The following is an 18,999-nucleotide window of genomic DNA, read 5'->3' on the forward strand; positions in this document are numbered from 1 at the left end:
GGACTGGAATGCACATGCATGTAACAATGACAACTTCACTGTACTAGTCAGTGGGGGTGGTACACACCCTTGAGTGAGCATGTGTACTGTGTGGCTGTTGCATTCAAAATGCAACAAGTAGACTGAGCAAGTAGAGCAAGAAATCTGCATCACATTTTGTGTTAAGCCTGAACATTCCTCTGTAGAACAGAAACTATTTGGATGATTCAGGAGTCTGCAGCTGTGGGCAGCTAGTGACTGACAGCTTCATCACGACAACACACCTGCTCATGCACCACATCTCGTGTCACCTGGGTGACTCAGTCCCCCTACAGCCCAGAGCTGGTGCCCTGCAACTTCTGGCTTTTCCCAAAACTAAAATCACATTTAAAAGAAAGAGATTTTAGACTGTCAGTGAGATTCAGGAAAATACAATGGGGCAGCTGATGGTGACTGGGAGAACTGTGTGAGGTCCCAAGGAGCCTGCTTTGAAGGGGACTAAGACATCATTGTCCTCTGTACAGTGTTTCTTGTGTCTTGTATCTTCTCCAGTAAATGTCTCTATTTTTTATCTTACATGGCTGGATACCTTCTGGACAGACCTCGTATTCTGGTGTTTCTCCATTCAGTCAGCTTTGTGTTTTGCATTTTTCGAAACCTATTTGCATTGTTTTCCGTAGTGGTTTTAGTCATAAAGTTTAGTGGTAAGACTCTTTTGTCATGTATTTTAAGCTTTTATATAGTAACTAAATTAGACCATATAACTAATATTTATATTTCTAATTGTCCAGGGGAGCCCTGGAGGCTGCACCACGTTTTACCAATCTTGAAAAATAATTTAAATATATCTCATGATATTTTATCATTATTCATATTGTTTTATATTTGATTAAAATATCTCTCTGGTAGATTTGATAATAGTCAAGGATTCAAAATACTTAATCATGAGAATTTGCCTGAGGATACCAAATAAGGCGGGGGGTCAGTTTAGCAAAAAGAGCACTTGCTGTGGAGTTGGAAAGCCTGAGTGCTAGTTTCAGCTGTCACTCAGCTGAGGTTCTGCATCTGTGACCATTCCCTTCCTCCTCTCTGAAGCGGGGGTTACTGAAGCAAAGGGTCGATCTTCCTTTAAACTTTAACATTCTGGAAAATTAGATGGTGTGTTTGAGTCCTGTCCTCCAAAATAGCCCACGAGCGTCCTGTTCCACAGCAGAGTGCTCTTGCTGTCTGAGTCTATAAGAAAGTAGGTTGTGAGGGAACTTTTAAAACTGCAGTGGTACCTCGGTAGTCATCATTAATTCGTTCCGAGGAGTGGTGAGCAAACGATGATTGGTGGAGCATTGTCTCTTTGGAGGTGGCATGGTGACTCATACAAATTCTAGCAGATGGGATGAGGAGCGAGCAAGCGTCAAGTGCTGAAATACTTTTTCTCGTCAGAATGTGACAAGTACCAGGTTTGATAAGCTCTAAAGCCAACAAGTTGCCGAGGTGCCACTGTAAATTGTTTGCTTCCATGTAGCAGTTGGTGTAGTAGGTCTGCTATAGGCTGAATGTGTGTCCAACCCCAAATTTATATGTTGAAATCCTAACCCCCAGTATGTTGGTATTTGGAGATGGGGACTTTGAGGTGATTAAGTGAAGAGTACCAGAGTGCAGTGCCCTCATTAATGAGCTTAATATCCACCTAGAAAAAGACCCCAGAGAGGTCCCTTGCCCCTCCACCCTGTGAGCACATAGTGACAGACAGCTGTGGGTCCGCACTAGACACAGTTGGCCAATACCTTGCTTGGACTTCGGTCTTCAGAACTGGGGGAGATAAATTTCTGTTGTTTATAAACCTTTAGTCTGTGGTATTTTTATTATAGCCACACAGATGGACTAAGACAAGGTTTTTTCAAATTGTTACTTGTGAGAATAATTTTAAGCCCCCATATCCCATCTCTGTGAAGTTGTGTCCCCACTAATGAGTTTCTGTACGTCATATCTGACCGGAGAGTTCGAAAGGATTCATGAATTACGAGACTGGAAACATAAATTTGATCCTATTAAAATTGCTATAGTTTGACAATTTTTGATGTACAGTGGGTAATTTCATGTGCATCAGCCTAATAATTACATATGAATTAAACAGTTATCAAACTAGGGCTTTACTTGAAAGATCTTTTCATCTAAAAGCAAAATTGCATGCTATCGTATTAGGGACTTGTTATTTAGTCAGTCAAAAATACCTTTTAAAATTACAAAAAAGAACTGGGGAAAAAGTAATTTTGAAAATCAGCTTTTTGCCAGTGCTCTATGAGGTGTCATGGATATGCCCATGAGTAAAATACACCTGTTCCCTGGTTTGGGGGAGTCTACAGTCTAGTGAGGAAATAGCAGTTAACCGAACAATTTCAATAACTGATGTGGAAAAGGACAAGAAAATCTTCTCATCTAAGAGTTCTAAAAGGTGTCTTGTTCAGAAATTATTGGGGGGGCATTGTTGGGGTAGATAGGGTGCTGCATGGCATATGCAATTTTAAAAGTCAGAGCGAAAAGCTTGTGTTCAAGGGTGAGAAAGAGCCTGGCAATTTCATGGTGTATGAAAGGAGATACTAGGCCAGAAAAGGTAGGTAGGGGCTAGATCTTAGAAAACCTAAACAAGGCATATGTAAGATTTCAGGCAATAGAAAGTCACTGAAGCTTTTTAAGCAGGCAAATGATATAGTCAGGTTTGGAAGGCAGTATGCAAACTGGTTTAGAGTGTCCAACTAAAAGCAGGTTGTCTTTTTTTTTTAAAGATTTTATTTATTTATTTTTAGAGAGAGGGGAAGGGAGGAAGAAAAAAGAGAGAAACATCGTGTGGTTGCCTCTCACACAACCCCTACTGGGGACCTGGCCTGCAACCCAGGCATGTGCCCTGAATGGGGGGTGGAGGAGAGGTCAAGTCAAAAAACATGTGTAAAGGACCCATGGACCAAGACAGCGGGGATCAGAGGAGGATGGAATGTGAGAGGTGGTGGGTAGATAGGGCAGGGGAGAATAAGGCGGGGGGGGGGCGGGGAATGGGGACAACTGCAATTTAACAACAGTAAAGAATAAATTTTGAAATTTGAAAAAAAAATAAAAGATTGTCTTGATTCAAATCCTAGTTCTACTTACTGCATTCAAGCCATTGACATTGGGTGATTTAACATTAGACTTTTGTTTCCTTATCTATAAAATGGGATAGTGGTATCTTATTTGTAGAGTTAAAATTAACATAGATAATGACCATTGTAAGAATGAATTACTGCTTAGTTATTGTTGTTATTTGTATTACCACTTTTAGTTTTAGAAAGATCATTCTGGCTACTGTAGTTAGAATGGAGTAAGATTATTTGCAGCAAAACCTGTTAGGAATTTAGGCAAGGCAGTGGAGTAGTGGCAGAAGGGGTAGAGAAAGAGACTCTTCTAGAGAAATTTCAGAGGTCGAATCCTTGGTTCTTGATGACTAAATGAATGTGGGGGATGAAGAGGGAGGAGTAGAAGATGAAACAAAGTACCTCAAATTGGTTTTGTAATAATGTTTCTATAAATGCACCTCCATCCGCTGAACTAAAGTAATATGTTAATTAAATAAACCTAAAGCCTACTTTTACCAAATAATAAGCAACCGTGCCCAGAAGTGAATCTGATGAATTTGAAGAAATGAGATTAACCCTTTCTCATGTATAATAGTTAAACTACTAAATAAGTTGGGACAAGGATATTTATAAATAATGTGAAAAGTATTCCTTTTTTGTTTCATGTTTCTCTTTCTGCCTTATTTCCTTCTTCTGTCATTTTGTCATTTTAATTTTTTTTTTAGTATTAGGTGGAATCATATGTGTAAAAGTTGCCATTTTTGTAGATCAGGAAAATATTTAATCAGAAGTGAAACAGTTAAATCTTGCCAGCCTCATACGTTTCATCCAGTTATATTCTCATTATGTAAGAATTTTTAACTGGGGCTCTGAGGGGTCATTTTGAGTTGAATGGTGGACTGATGACTCTCGGAAGGAGTATTGCTCAGATGGCATAAGGATAAGTGGAACTGAGCCCCGTGGAGTAGGTGACTTAATAATCTGCCATCACCCATTCAGGGATGCTCAGAGAGGACATCTTGCTGCCAAGTGTTCTTGTTAGCTTTACCCAAAGTGACATGTTGTATGTTATTTTGGCTGGTTTTTTAAAAACTGATTAAATAATACATAGAAATTAGGAGATTCATAAAATGAATAAAACCATGAAGAAGAAATTAAAATAGCACTTGTAATCCAACCATCCAGTGAAAAATAAGAGTTGAAGTTTATTTATTTTTTATCCTTACCTGAGGACATGCTTATTGCTTTTAGAGAAGGAGGAAAAGGGGTGGGGGGGGAAGAAACATTGATTGGTAGCCTCTCATATGCACACCAACCAGAAGGACTGAACCTGAAATCTAGGCATGTGCACTGACTGGGAATTGAACCTGAAACCTTTCAGTTCACAGGACAATGCTCCAACCAACTGAGCCACACTGGCCTGGGTTACAGATGATTTTTTAAAAAATGAATTTATTTATTTATTAGAGAGAGGGGAAAGGAAGGAGAAAGAGAGGGAGAGAAACATCAATGTGTGGTTGTCTCTTGTGTACCCCCTATTGAGGACCTGGCCTGCAACCCAAGCGTATGTACTGACTGGGAATCAAACAGGTGACTGGTTCGCAGGCCGGCACTCAATCCACTGAGCCACACCAGCCAGGGTGAGAGTTGATTTTTAATGTATTGTTTTTCAGTGAAGTATGCAGAAATAGTTGTTCTCTCTTTTATAAAAATCAAATATATTATGAGACTGCATTATTTTAAAAAGGAAATGAGTGTATAGATTTTTGTGTGGATGTAGATTTATTGCCCCCATGTTATTAATAAGTTGTCTCTTATGAAGAAAATGTTTTTTTTTAAACAAAACATTCAACTCTTGACTGATTTGATGAAGTGTGGCTATTGGGATTTTTTTAAAGAAAGTTTTCTATGTGATTATTTTTATTAGAACAGCTCCAAGAGCAGTTTTAGTCAAATAAAGACAAAGTTGGAACACTTGTTATATTGTACTGATGATGGTAATATGCCAGCTTATAGTTTCATTACATTTTATTGCATTTTAAGTTATCAGCCAATGTAATACATTTTTATCAGCATAACTATGTAGTTTCAAACACGAGTGACCTTGGGTATAGAGAGAATAGCTACATGCCCAGATTCACAAGGTGTTGGAATACTCTGGGCTCCTTTTGACAGATGCTTTTCCTGTTTATTGAACTGTATAATAGTTAAACTACTATTGAACTGTAACTCTCAGAAATCATTTATTACTGATAAATAAATGATTTATTGATAAATCACTATTTATTATAAGCACTCAGAGATGGGAGTTTAACAGTGAAGTCTATGGCAGATGATTTGGCTGAAGGGCAAGGTGTTGGGGGATGTGGTACCGACTGGGAAGGCTGTGGGGGGGCCGTTGGCTCGTCTTGAACAGCAGAGTTCTGGAAGAAAGTATGTGGTACTAGATATAGCTATATTAGAAACAATATATTAGCAAGAGGAATAAGGCTAGAAGTCTAGACTATATTTAATGATGAACTGAAGTAAAGTATTAAATACTGAAGTGGAAGTGAATTTGAGAGCTGTTGTAGAAATAGATTTCCAGGACAGGGTGCCTAAGAACAGTACATTGAGGGAGAGAGTGGTCAAGATGATTCCTAAGTTTCATTCTTGAATGCCTGGGGAAAAACGAGGAAAACTGGTTTTTTATTTGGTAGGAAAACCATATTTAATATTTGGATGCTATGGTTGAAGTCTCTATAGGACATCTCGGTGGTAGATGTGTGTTAGCAGTCAAATTGTAGATGCAGAAAGGACCTCAGGAATGAATTCATGGCTGGAGACACAGGCAGAGAAATTATTTGTGCAGAGGGAATAATTAATGCCGTATCATCTTCTTTCTAGGCATCACCATTGAGCTAGCCTCAGCAAAGTATCCAAATAACTGTTGCGTGTCTTAGAACTGGGTGGTCATAGTAAGAGAAAGCACTTAGGATTCAGGAGCCCAGCCTCAAGCAGTGCTGTATGATCGGTAGGAAAGCACGGGCTATTTTAACTGTGAGAGAAGAAAATTAGTAAAGTTGTATACGCCCTCTGTGATAAGTATTGGTAAGTCTCCTTTATTTCTCAACAACCCCATGAAATAGGGAGTGTGAGACGCTTTCCACAGATGACAAAACTGAGTCTGAGAGAGGCTGAAGTAACAGAAGAGCTAGGGCTGGAACCAGGCTGGAATCAGTGCCATGGCTCTGTTCCCACTGTGCCATACAGTGTGCGGTACTCTCTGCGAGACCTGTCAAACGTGGCTGCCAGGCTCATTCTCAGTAGGTGTTTGAGTTTCTTGCCTTTGTGTAATAAGTGTTGTGCTTCAGATCTTAAAATGTAATTAGTTGAGTTCTGGTTATGGATGGTCATTTGCCTGCAGTGGGAAAGCATGTGTATGAAACAGAACATTCGACTTGGGTCACATAACATATTTTCCACCCAGGTGTGCAAACCTTCTGGATTGTTTACAAGTAACCAACATTTGTTTATTTTCTTTTGCAATATTGGATCTTTGGAACTTCATTTAGAAGGGTGAATTGAGAATCCAAAGATACCTGGGCGGGGGGGAATAATAAAAATATACATTTTCTAATTAGCTGAAAATGATTATTATTTATGACATTATCAGAAGAGCCACAATGCAGTTCCACTTTGCATTGTTTTAAGTAGACACAAACAAAATTGTGTATTCTGAGATACAAAGGCTAATTTGTGCCATGCAACTTCCTGTAATTTTCAAGCCTGGCAGAAACAGTACCTTTAATTTTCCATCTTTTATTGTATATTTATGTACTGTGCCTCGGGGAACTAGAGCAAGACATGGCGTCTCAAAACCATAGGATAGTGGTAAATGCAGGGAAAATGTAATTTCTGTGTGTGTACTATTTTTGCAGTACTAAGAATGAGTAAGATTTTCTTTGTTTTTTTCTCAAAAAACTGATATTTAAGTTTGCTTGCTATTTTGGTCATCTTTCTTAATATTGGCCAATATCCAGTGAATCGTGAGAGAAAATTAATGCTGCAATTTTAGCTTTCTGGCCGGAACTTCATGTGCTGCCGAATGACCATTCCTCGGTCGCCATGCACTATTAATGCACGACGTGCTTTCATGCTTTCACATTGCTCTTTGTTCCCTGGGAAAATGCTACAAGAAAATGGGAATTTCCTTTCAGCATTACTTACCCCTCTGGCAGTGTGTTTCAGTCTAATTCCTGGCTGGCACGATGTCCCAGTTGCTACCTCTTTTCCTTACTAGCAGTTTGAGTTCTTTCTGTTCATCTACCAAAAGGGGGATTCCAGACAGACGAGGAAACAGCTTTGAAACCCTGCACTGCAGGCGTGTTCATTTAGTCCCCCACGATGCAGTTTGGAAATCTGGTGGTGAATCCTAATGCGCTGCCGAAGATGCCAGAGCATGTGCCTGCATAGGCATTTTCTTTCCCCTCCCCCCGCTGCTTCTTTCCCAAGCCCCCTCTCTCCCGATTTCCCCTCCTACTCCTTTATCCCCTCCCTCTGTGTCTCAGTTCTGCAGTAAACCCGGCTGAGGCACATTCCTGCTTTGCGAGGCTTTCTGTTAAGGATGTTTTGTGGCTTTTGTTTGGATTGCAGCATGCAGAATTACAGGTAACACTCTGAAATTGAGTTAGGCAGATAAATTCTGTTGAGATGTTTTCAAAGAGGCAAAATATTACATGGGAATCAAGAAAATCAGTTATTTTAGTTAATTTTATTCATGGTAATGATGGTAAAATGTTTTTGGAAATGCAATAAGCAGATTCTTTTTCTCCCCCAAAAGGCTCCCGCGAAAGGAAAATGGGGGTAGATTGATCTGACTACAATTGATTTTGTTTTATGTTGATCATGAAAGCTTGCTGTTGCTGCGCCTCCTCTGGAGAGTAAGGACTCATTAGTTATGTGGGGTGCTGGGTAGTTCTGAGTGGGGTGGGGTGGGGTGGGAGGGGTGATACCAGCCTGAGCTAGCCAGATTCTTTGATTTTTGTATTGGGATGCAAAATATAAAATGCTCTCTCCTTTTCTTCTATCAGCTGTTCAGAGGAGACCCATTACAACTCCTGCTAAAGCTCCTAATTTTCTTCCCCTGTCTTCTGCCCCTACCCCCTACCCTCATTGGCCTGAAGACATTGTACCCAGACTTTGCCTTACTCCCCTGGCACTATGTATACGGTAAACGTGGTACTATGGCCGCATCTGGGACTGGCCAGACAACTGCTGCTGGCTCTCCCTATTCCAAGGACTTAAAGGGGATTGCACTGCAGGCAATGCATCAGAGCAGCAGCATCGAGAGCCTGGGGACTGAGGCTCCTTGGGCATTATTACAAACACACAGAGCTGACCGCAATGACAGCAGCTGCTCTTCTGAACTGCTGGCAGCGGCCAAGCGGCAGCATGAAGTGAGAGATCACTCCTGAGCTCAAGATGAACTCCACCTTGGATGGTAATCAGAGCAGCCACGCTTTTTGCCTCTTGGCGTTTGGCTATTTGGAAACTGTCAATTTTTGCCTTTTGGAAGTGTTGATTATTGTGTTTCTAACTGTACTGATAATTTCTGGCAACATCATTGTGATTTTTGTATTTCACTGTGCACCTTTGTTGAATCACCACACTACAAGTTATTTTATACAGACTATGGCATATGCTGACCTCTTGGTTGGGGTCAGCTGCCTGGTTCCTTCTTTATCACTCCTCCACTACCCGCTTCCAATAGAGGAGTCCTTGACTTGCCAGGTGTTTGGTTTTGTAGTATCAGTTCTGAAGAGTGTCTCCATGACCTCTCTGGCCTGTATCAGTATTGATAGATACATTGCCATCACTAAACCTTTAACCTATAACACCCTGGTTACACCCTGGAGACTACGCCTGTGTATTTTCCTCATTTGGCTATATTCTACACTGGTCTTTCTGCCTTCTTTTTTCCACTGGGGCAAACCCGGATATCATGGAGATGTGTTTCGGTGGTGTGCAGAGTCCTGGCACACCAACCCCTACTTCACCCTGTTCATCGTGATGATGTTATACGCCCCAGCAGCCCTCATTGTGTGCTTCACCTATTTCAACATCTTCCGCATCTGCCAACAGCACACAAAGGAAATCAGTGAAAGGCAAGCTCGGTTCAGCAGCCAGAGTGGGGAGACTGGGGAGGTGCAGGCCTGCCCTGACAAGCGCTATGCCATGGTCCTTTTTCGGATTACTAGTGTGTTTTACATCCTCTGGTTGCCGTACATCATCTACTTCTTGTTGGAGAGCTCCACTGGCCACAGCAACCGCTTCGCATCCTTCTTGACCACCTGGCTTGCTATTAGTAACAGCTTCTGCAACTGTGTCATTTATAGTCTCTCCAACAGTGTCTTTCAAAGGGGACTAAAGCGCCTTTCAGGGGCCATGTGTACTTCTTGTGCAAGTCAGGTCGTAGCTAAGGACCCTTACACAGTAAGGAGCAAAGGCCCTCTTAATGGATGCCATGTCTGACGTAGTTCAGATACTGGGTCACTATGTGTGCATGTGTTTCCTTTATCTCTCTTTGTATTCCTGGCTCACTAGAAAATATGGGACAAAATTATTTGACTCTAAGCAATAGGAAACAAATGATCAATCCAAAACACCTTCTAAGTTTGCAGAAATGATTTTCTTAAAAAGTGCTTTTGTATCAGAAGAATCAGGACCGTGAAAATAAATTGCTCTTGGTTCCAATTTTTGTAATGTCATGGAAATGACTGCACTTCTCAAATTTAAAATGAATAAAGTCATATCTAACACCTCTCCAGTTGGCACGACCGAACCTGGGTATGAAAATCGTCAGCATTTTAAAAAGTCATCGTTTTCTAGTTGCTCTTCTGGGTTCTTTCCAGTTGTTTGCGCTTCGTGTGCAATTGATTTCTTTTTAACGGGATATTAAAATGCAGTGATGAATTACCAGGGTTTTAACATTTTGTTTATATATGTCAAAGGATAACACTGCAAGTTCGAACACTGTCATTTAGAAATTCAAACGTTTTATGTCTTATTCTCTTGAGAGAATTCTCACTATAGTGAAAAATGAGGACATTTAAATATTAATTTTAGAATTTTGCAGTGAACCATGATGCAAAAGTATAGCCAAATACTAGACAGTTTACAGAAATCTGAGCTGTTTTGTGCCATGCTTTATGGAGATCTAAGGAGATGTATGCATAGAAAGTGATACTGTTGCAGTAATTTTGCCCATGCTTTTGTGCATGTATGTATTGAGAATATTTTGAGTTAGATTTCTCTTTTACAGTAAAATGTACATTTAACTAGTTCATTTTTAAATAGAAGGGGATTAGTTGAGATATTCTCTTTGTGGTTAAATGGAATCACTAATAAAGAAGTAGCAAGTAGTTGTCTTTCAAAGCATTCTTTTAGTGTTAAGGAACCCACATTTCAATATGAGGACAAATTCTGACTTATCTATGTCTCTTGTCCTTTTCTTTTGGGATACAGTTCTTTGCTCAGTAGTCTTTTTTTTTTTTTAAGCCAAAGTACTAGCAAAATCTATAAGAATATTTTATTCTCTAGAATTATTAATTGACAATGCTGTGTATTTATATGTAGCAGTGATGTTTTGTTCTTAAAGTGAGCAAGAAACTTATTTTACTAAAAGGAAAGAAGGGTTTCCCAGCAGTTCCATGCATGAAAGTATTTTCTCTACTTTTTTTTTTTTTTTTTTACTGCTTTTAATGTTTTGAAGTCTTCAGGGGACTTGCATGATCTCTGCCTTTGGTTAGAAGTTGTGATCTGAATGCAGCAGTGATGTTCAGGGAGATAGAAAACGGAAGAAACCCAAGGGATGTAAGTGAAAGTAGATTTTTGAATCCAAGAAAGGACATGGGTATTTATAAAATAGGCAGACAGGCTTTGGTTTTCCATCATGATATGGGGAAAGTTTCTACCCCTTTTAAAATAAAGGGCAGCTTTATTATGTTAGGTTTTAGATGTCAATTTCATTTTAAACTCAAATGTGTTCTATTTAAACTTTTTAAATTTTAAGTTATTAAGTAGTATGTAATATTTAAACTTAAGAATCTGAGTTCTTCCCGAAAACTTGCTTGCTCTTTATATTTAGTGTTAGAAATTTTGATTCTAAGTTGTTTCAAACTTTAGAATTCATATTGAAATTACAAGTTAAATTAGCAATGTCTTTAAATTGCCATTTGAAGTGGAAAACCTTTCCTGTTAGATTCTAAAAAAAAACCAAAACAGTTGTATACATTTTCTGCTTATTGAAGGAGCACAGTTCCACAAAAAATCCCTTTTTTTTCCCATGTATGTTGGAGAATGCAACAGCGTGTTCAAGTTTGCACAGCTTGCCTGAGAATTTTTAGTTAAGCAACTATGGAAATTCTAAAGAGTTAGTTTTTATAGAAAACTGAAGCTAAATTAGTAGATTTTACTTCCGGGCGTTGCTGAGAGAGCCCTTTCAATCTTTTCCTCCAGTCAGGTTCCATCTCGTGATCATGGAAAACAGAAAATTTCTGTTTAATACCTTAGAAATGGCTGATCAAGCTGGTCTTTTAGTGATCGGAAAGGCAGCTTCTTTAATAATAGCTTTTGTTAATAGGTTTTTACATTTTTGTCCTAATGTCAAATGTAGGTGTTATTAGAGGTTTTTTGTTTTTCACATTAGAGACTCTGTCAGTGTCTCAGTCTAAAAGTAAAGTAGAAACTAAGTGGATCAATTTAAAGAAAACTGAAGCTCCCAGCCCTCTTGCCAACTGATACTTGCTTAATATGAGATGTTTTTCCAAGTAATCTTAACCTTCATTGGACTATATAAACACTAAGGTTTCTTCCAAGTATCAGTTCTATTCTCACATTCATTGTCTATATTGCTTTTTAATTTTTATTTTCATGTGTGTATTTGTGTATGTTGGGGCAAAGGGGACATGCTTGGATGCAGTCATGCAATCTTCTGTGGCTAGGGGCAGTTTCTATGTGATACAACATTTGGAGAGCTTATATTTAAATGATCTTTTCGTCCTGGCATACTTAATGCAGCATTTGATGACGTTTGGGTTAAATACCAATCTGACTAGATCAGAGTGAGAAAAAAAGTATATTTTTAGACTCAATTACCTTGGGCTTTGGCAAGACAGTACGTTTAACTTTATATGGTATATAACTGGTATCAGAGGAAGCATAAGCTTTTGCTGATTATGTTGAAATTTATGTTGAATAGTACACCTTAAAATAATGCCATACTAACTGTTATATTTGTAAATTAGTTGTGTGTTTTTGTTTAGTGGTTTATTTTTGCAAAGGTGTGGGTTTTTTCCTGTTAAAGCAGAAAAGCAGTTACAAAAAGACAAGTGCTCCATTTTAATGAAGAACTACCTTAAACCAGAATGGATATTTGAATTTTTCATGAATCTGTTGAATCACCCTAAATTCTATTTGGAAAGGGTTTTCTTTAGGCTTTATTGCTGGATAAATTCCTTTTTATAATGACTTTTCCTTTTTACTTGAATAATGGTTTCAGTGTTTTAAGGATTGCGAAAACTTGAATTTTTATGCTAAGAATGCATTGCCCACCTCTTTGAACTTGAACATAAAGCAACAGGGTTGCAGGTTCTCATCTAATAGGGTGGTTTCTGAGAGCATTCTAAGCTTTTCAGGTTTGATTTAAAAGTCTGCACAGTGGCCCTGGCCAGGTGGCTCATTTGGTTGAAGCGTCATTCTGAGTACCAAAAAAGTTGCAGGTTCCATCTCTGGTCAGGGCTCAGACCTAGGATGTGGGTTTGATCCTTGGTCCAGGCATGTACGGGAGGCAACCAATCGTTGTTTCTCTCTATCCCTCTTCCTCTCTCTCTAAAATCAGTGAATATATCCTCAGGTGAGGATTTAAAAAAATCTGCACAGTGGTTTTGTACGAAATGTTTTAATTTCACTGACTGTGGTTTTGTATCATAAAAGATTTGTTAAATAAATTATTGGCAAACCAAAACTGTTATGAGCAGAGTTTTGGGAGTTTAGGGCTGGGAGAGTTGTGCACTATGAGATTGGTTAAATGTCTTCATTGATCAGTCTATATGTTGATTTTTGTGTAGTTTATCTATTTCATGCTGAAGAAAAACTAAATATTACATATTAAGTAGACATATTACTAATATATTTTTCAACCCTGGGAATACAAACATTTTTATAGCTGTAAATAAATCATTTGGCTTTTTTATTTTTTCAAAATTTGGACACAAAAGACATTATAGTATGCTTAAATGAACTTTGAACTGAGAATAAGAAAATCTAGGTTACTATTATTTTTATACTAATTAGTTTTTACTCCTCCACTTTTAATATTAACAGTCAGCCAGAGATCTTTTAAGATCTAGTCTTTTAAGAGAATCATCTCATAAAATACAGAGCCCAGAACAAAAGAAATTCAAGGAAACAGAAACAGTGCCAGTCACGGAAGAAAATGTCAAAAAATTTTCAACTGTAACATTTTCAGAGATTTTTGTATTCATTAAAAGAAAATAGAATGCCATACAAAACAAACAGAAAGATGAAAAGAAAGAGCTCTTGAGATTTAAAGTATAATCAGACTTTTTAAAACTCAGAAAAGTTGGAAGATAAAATTGAAGTGGCCCAGACAGAGAAACTACAGACATTAAAGTAAAAACAAGATGAGTTAGAGACTCCGTCATGAAGGCTCAGTATCTAGCTAGCATGATTTTTAGAAACAAAATAGGGAAAAAGAAAGAAGGAAATTCTCAAATATCGGTAGAAGATTTTCCAAAACTGTGGGATATGAGTTTTCACAATAAAAAGGACCAGCTTAATGTAATGAAAAGACTTTGACGGTAAATCATTCTAAAATATCAGAACACCGGAGACAAAGAGAAATCCTAAAAGCTTCTTGGTCTGGAGTAGGGACGGGAGAGTGGAAACAGACTAAGTTAGAGGGATCTGAATAGCATTAGACTTTCCACTACAATAAAGCAGATAATAAGAAATAAATTCAGTATTTTGCAAAGTGGTTTTTAACTTAGAATTTATGCCCAAAGTTGTCATTTAACTGTGAGGGTTAAATAAGTTCATTTTGAAATATGTAGGGTCTGAAATATTTACCCTCCTTATTTGCATACTTTCTCAGAAAGTGATTGAAGATAGGCTTCCCCAGAATGAGAGCTGAAATCAAGAAAGAGGAAGATATGGAACCCAAGAAACAGGGACTCCAACGTAGCAAGAGGTGAAGGCATTCCCACAGCGATAGGAAGGAAGGCCCCAGCAACTTAGATGTGCAGCAGACCTAGGAAGCAACTAGTCTACATGGGAGCAGATGGAAGGAGGGCAGTAGGGGTTGTACCTTTCAGAAAATATTATTGGGAGGGATTTAAAATACTGTCAGGTTTGTCAGGGAAGAATTGGTGATAGATACATAGAATACTGAAGGAAAGAAAAAGAATTTAGGCAGTTAGTAACTTCAGAAAAATAGAAAGTTTAAAAAAGAAAATCTAATTATGATATAGTATGATTGAGTTATAAATATTGGTTTAAAATTGTAGCAAAAATATGTTGAGAGTCATGATGAGGGGGATGGATGAGCTTGGGGACTGTAACAGAGCTGTGGTATCATCCCCCATACTAGAAAATGTGATATGGGAAATAGCAATTTAATTATTTTGTTTAGAAATAATAAATAAACAGCTAAAAAAGATGAAAATGGTTGTTGGAGAGCAGGGAGCAGTGCAGGAGGAGTAACTGGTCTGCTGTTTTTATTAACTTTTGTACAGGCAGGCCTTCACAACTGTGCAGGTGTATTACTTTTTATGAGGAGCGTAGACCACATTTAGTAAAAGGCAGATAAATTTTAGCAGAAGTAGAGGAGAATCAGTAGGTTTAGAACATCTTACTGAAGTAGAAACTGAGGGCCTGGTAGCACTGCATTGCCTGTGGCCCCCTGCAGAGCAGTGTCCTGCTCGTTGTCTCATGTACCCTCCTGGAAGACAGGCAAAGAGGGTCTTGAATCCTCTTTTACAGTTGTGGAAACTGAGTTTTGAGGCTGTAAGACCTTTTTGATTCCTGACCCACTATGTCACTATGCCTCATAGGTATACACGTTTGGATTTTTTTAGATTTTTAAACTTTCTTTTTTATGAAGAGAAGGCAGATATAGGAAAGTATCTTTTTTGATGTCACGGGAAGGAATAACAAAGCAAACAAGTGTGAGTGGTGTGTGTATGTGTGTGTGTAATGAGTATGTGTACACAAGTGGCTGCTAGACAGGATCTGGTGTTATGAAATCACAAGAGGAATACAAACTGCTATATGGTATTCATAGGTAAGAAGATGTAAGTTAGATCGATTTCCCTAGAAAGCAGTATGTGAGATGGGCCAAGCCCTGGGTAAGTAGGATTCTTCTCATCTCCCCCAACTGCTTCCATAAAGTGTCCAGCTGGACAGGATTAAAGAAACCCAATGGACCAATAGACAAAGGTTCTAGTAAAGTGACCGATAATTATCAAACAATATATGACATAAGAAAGCCCTTTGCAAAGTAAAAAGCACATCTTCACGTCAGATCACTATGACTGCAGTCACTTAATGAAAGATTTATTAGTTTGTTACCACAAGATTATATCGGTTTGAACAAAATACAACAGTAAAATCTTTTCAAAGTAAAACTTTACATTTTCTGTTTATTAGCTTTCAAGAAATACTCGTTGAATTGAATTAGTAAGACAGTATTTATTGGAGAAAGCAAATACAGCATTGAACAGCATGATTTATTTCTGAAATTTCTTCCAGAAAGACTGGGGAAATCCCCACTGCCAAAGCCATTTATTTATAGCTAAACCAAAAAAAAAAAAGGCATTTGCGGGTCTCTGTCTTCAGTGGTCCTTGGAGAATAGAATCTGACTCAAAAGACATTTTCATTTTTAAAAGTTCTCTTTCTTCATGACATGATAGAGATGAGGGTTGAAACCATTTCCACTTAGATATGTTAACATGATATGTTGTTAACATCGTCATACAGATGATGTGTATTATACCCTACAGAGCACTTGAAATAAAGTTAAAACAAAATTAGATTCTACTTCTGGCAGTGTATTGGGTGACCTCGACCTGTCTAAACTCCAGAAGGATACTCATTTTTAAGGAAGATGATGCCAGCATAGGAGTTGGTTCAAGATCAGATGCATGTTACATTAACAGTAAAGCTCTTTGCATTGTTACTGTTATTATGGTAGGCTGTGGATCACTTTCTTTCCCCTTTATATTAAAAAAAGAGAGGTTCTTAAAAGAACACGAATCTCTGGCCCTTGGTTTTCTAGTCTGTAAAATGGATTATACCTCCCTTTTAGAATTACTATGAAAGTCAGATACTATCATAGCTCAAGTATGTAGAATTGTGCATGGTGGCCTCATAGAAGCTCAGTGAAAGAGTGCTGCCAAGGTCAGAATCCTCCAGGGACTCCAGGCCCTGCTGCAGATCAACACTGATCCTCAGAGGAAAGGCCCTGGGTGAATGTGGAGCAGCTTGGTGGGTTTCCTTCTCTCAGGGATCATAAACCCCTTGAGTTCTGTCTTGATGATTTGCTATCTGAAGATACTGATGTCTGTGTATTTTGTCCTGCTTTTATGGGTGTTCTGCAGGAGGATTAGTCCCATACAATTCCTCAGACATTAAGATACATATATTTGGGTGTGCTTCATCAAGGAACTAGTCATTGGGCTTATAGTAAAAATTGTAACAAGATACAGAGAGGTGGAAAGAAAATTTGGGACTGAAGTAGTAAAGAGGTATCATTTAGTTGAACTTTAAAAAAAAAAAGAGTTGTATTGGAGAGGGAGCATAAGGGCACAAAATGGGAATGGAAAAAAATACAATAAAGATGACAGTAAATCAAAAAAATTTTTTAAAGATTTGTATTAGGAGAAAAGTAAAATTGTAGCAAAAGTTATTTTTAACTTCAGAGGCCTTATTAAGAGGCCATTTATATACTTAAAGAATAAAGTCACCATTTAATCTATAGTGATTAAAAGTATATTCTTGAGAGGCAGACAGACCTGGGTTTGAATTCTAGCCCTGCCACTTTCTAGCTGTGAGACCCAGGGCAAAGATAAGTAATCCCTCTTAGTCTCTGTTGTCTTAATGACACTATTTCACACAAGTGTTACAGAGATGAAATGAGGTGATGCACACGGCGCTCTCTCAGCACAGTGCTTGGTGCTCAGTGAACACTCAGTACACATTAGCTGGGCTGCTGTCTTCCTAGTGAGCCGGACGTTTCCAGGTATAATGGAGAGTCAGGTCAAAAGATAAGTTGGGCCTGCCTGGCCTGGACTTACGTGCTAAGGGGTTTGATTCTAATCAGGAATTGGAGATGGATTTAAGATTTTGAGTTGGTGAATGGCGTAAATATAGAATCCCAACGTGACAGACCTGGAAGACCACTTAAAGGTCGTAATCTAGACTTCCGCCTTTACTACGTTGGGGGGGGGGGGCGGACAGAAACCCTGAGTAGGGACAGAGTTCATTAGTCACAGAACTGAGACTAGAATCCAGGTCTTAGACCTCTCTTGGACTCAACCATGCTACCAAAACAAGTCCAAAGGATTGTTCAACATTTGTCATGTGCCTAGAAAATGGGCATTTCCAGCAGGATTGGAAAAAAGAAAAGTTTAGATTTTGGTGTATATTAAATAAGTTGAAATAGTCTTTCACTGGTACATTGAAATAAATTGTTTTTGCAAAATCTTCTAAAAGTTCTCAGGAAGAACTTAAAAGTTTCTTCTTATTCTCTTATTCACTGGCAGCCACCTCAGAAATGTGTGCTAGGGGAAGGAGGTGTGAATGGGTGGATCCAGAACAGCTTCATTAGTGTTTGTAGTGTTTTTTGCAGCAGATAAGATTAGAGGGTGAAGGTTTTGCTTAAAGAAAATCGAAGATAACTATTGTTCAGTACCTTTTAAAGTTGTTATTTCTCAACAATTTTAAATAGAGAAACAAAAACAATTGAATACCATGAGAACTTTTACTACCTATGTAGGAAGGATTACTACATAGATAGTAAGAGAATTTGGTTGGTGTTATACTTAGATGCTGATAATTTTTAAGTTTTTAAATTAGAAAAATCTAAGTACAGCTTGCTTGATACATTAATGATGACATAAGATAGCTTTCAAATACTCATTTCTTTTTTTAAGATTTTTAAATTTATTTAACTTTAGAGGGGAAGGGAAGGAGAGAGGGAGAGAAATATTAATGTATGGTTGCCTCTCATGTATCCCCTGCTGGTAACTGACCTGCAACCCAGACATGTGCCCTGACTGGGAATGGAACCACGATCCTTTGATTCGCAGGCCCGTGCTCAAATATTCATTTCTTGATAGTTTATTCTTAAGATTAATTATTTAGTAGAAAAATTAAAATCTCAGACATAATTTTTATATATATTAGGGCTCAAGAAACATAATTTTTGCCTGAAATCTATATAAAAATATATAATATAAATAAAGGTAGAAACCCAGAACATGTACCTATGTATAGCCTGTGAATATATATACATATATATATGAACATGGACCATGTACAGGATTCTAAATGCAGTTCAACAACACACTGCCAAAAATGTTTGTGACCAGTGACACTCTCATTTTAATGTTTGTTAACTCTTCTATGAGCAAGGAACTAGAGTCCTAAAGTCATATTTTAATATATGGAGCCATTTTACAGTTGCTATGTATATTTGCTATTTAATAAGTATACTTAAGTCTGACTTAAGACTTATTTTCAGAAGAAACTAACTTTTTAAAGTAAAACTGAGTATCTTAAGCATTATGAAACAAACATTTTCTTAAAGATCACAATTTGATATGTTTTCATAAAAATATAGCCTGAGGAATGTGG

General features: G+C 38.0%; 2 protein-coding genes across 7 annotated transcripts in view; both read left to right on the forward strand.

Annotated features, from left to right (window-relative positions):
* Positions 1–18,999, forward strand: part of RABGAP1 (RAB GTPase activating protein 1) — a 164,171-nt gene that overhangs the window by 95,407 nt on the left and 49,765 nt on the right. The gene's annotated exons all lie outside the window — the stretch shown is intronic.
* On the forward strand, positions 7,074–12,826 carry GPR21 (G protein-coupled receptor 21). The gene is made up of 2 exons (XM_037036832.1): positions 7,074–7,733; positions 8,156–12,826. Exon 2 carries the CDS (start codon positions 8,547–8,549, stop codon positions 9,594–9,596), a length of 1,050 nt encoding a protein of 349 aa, XP_036892727.1. The 5' UTR covers positions 7,074–7,733; positions 8,156–8,546; the 3' UTR covers positions 9,597–12,826.

Source organism: Sturnira hondurensis, unplaced genomic scaffold (assembly GCF_014824575.4).
Source record: "Sturnira hondurensis isolate 20B ecotype Veracruz unplaced genomic scaffold, ASM1482457v3 Scaffold0022908, whole genome shotgun sequence".
NCBI classification, from domain to species: domain Eukaryota; kingdom Metazoa; phylum Chordata; class Mammalia; order Chiroptera; family Phyllostomidae; genus Sturnira; species Sturnira hondurensis.

Coding starts and splice junctions, on each gene's coding strand:
- GPR21 (XM_037036832.1), top strand. CDS start 8,547: ATGAACTCCACCTTGGATGGTAATCAGAGCAGCCACGCTTTTTGCCTC.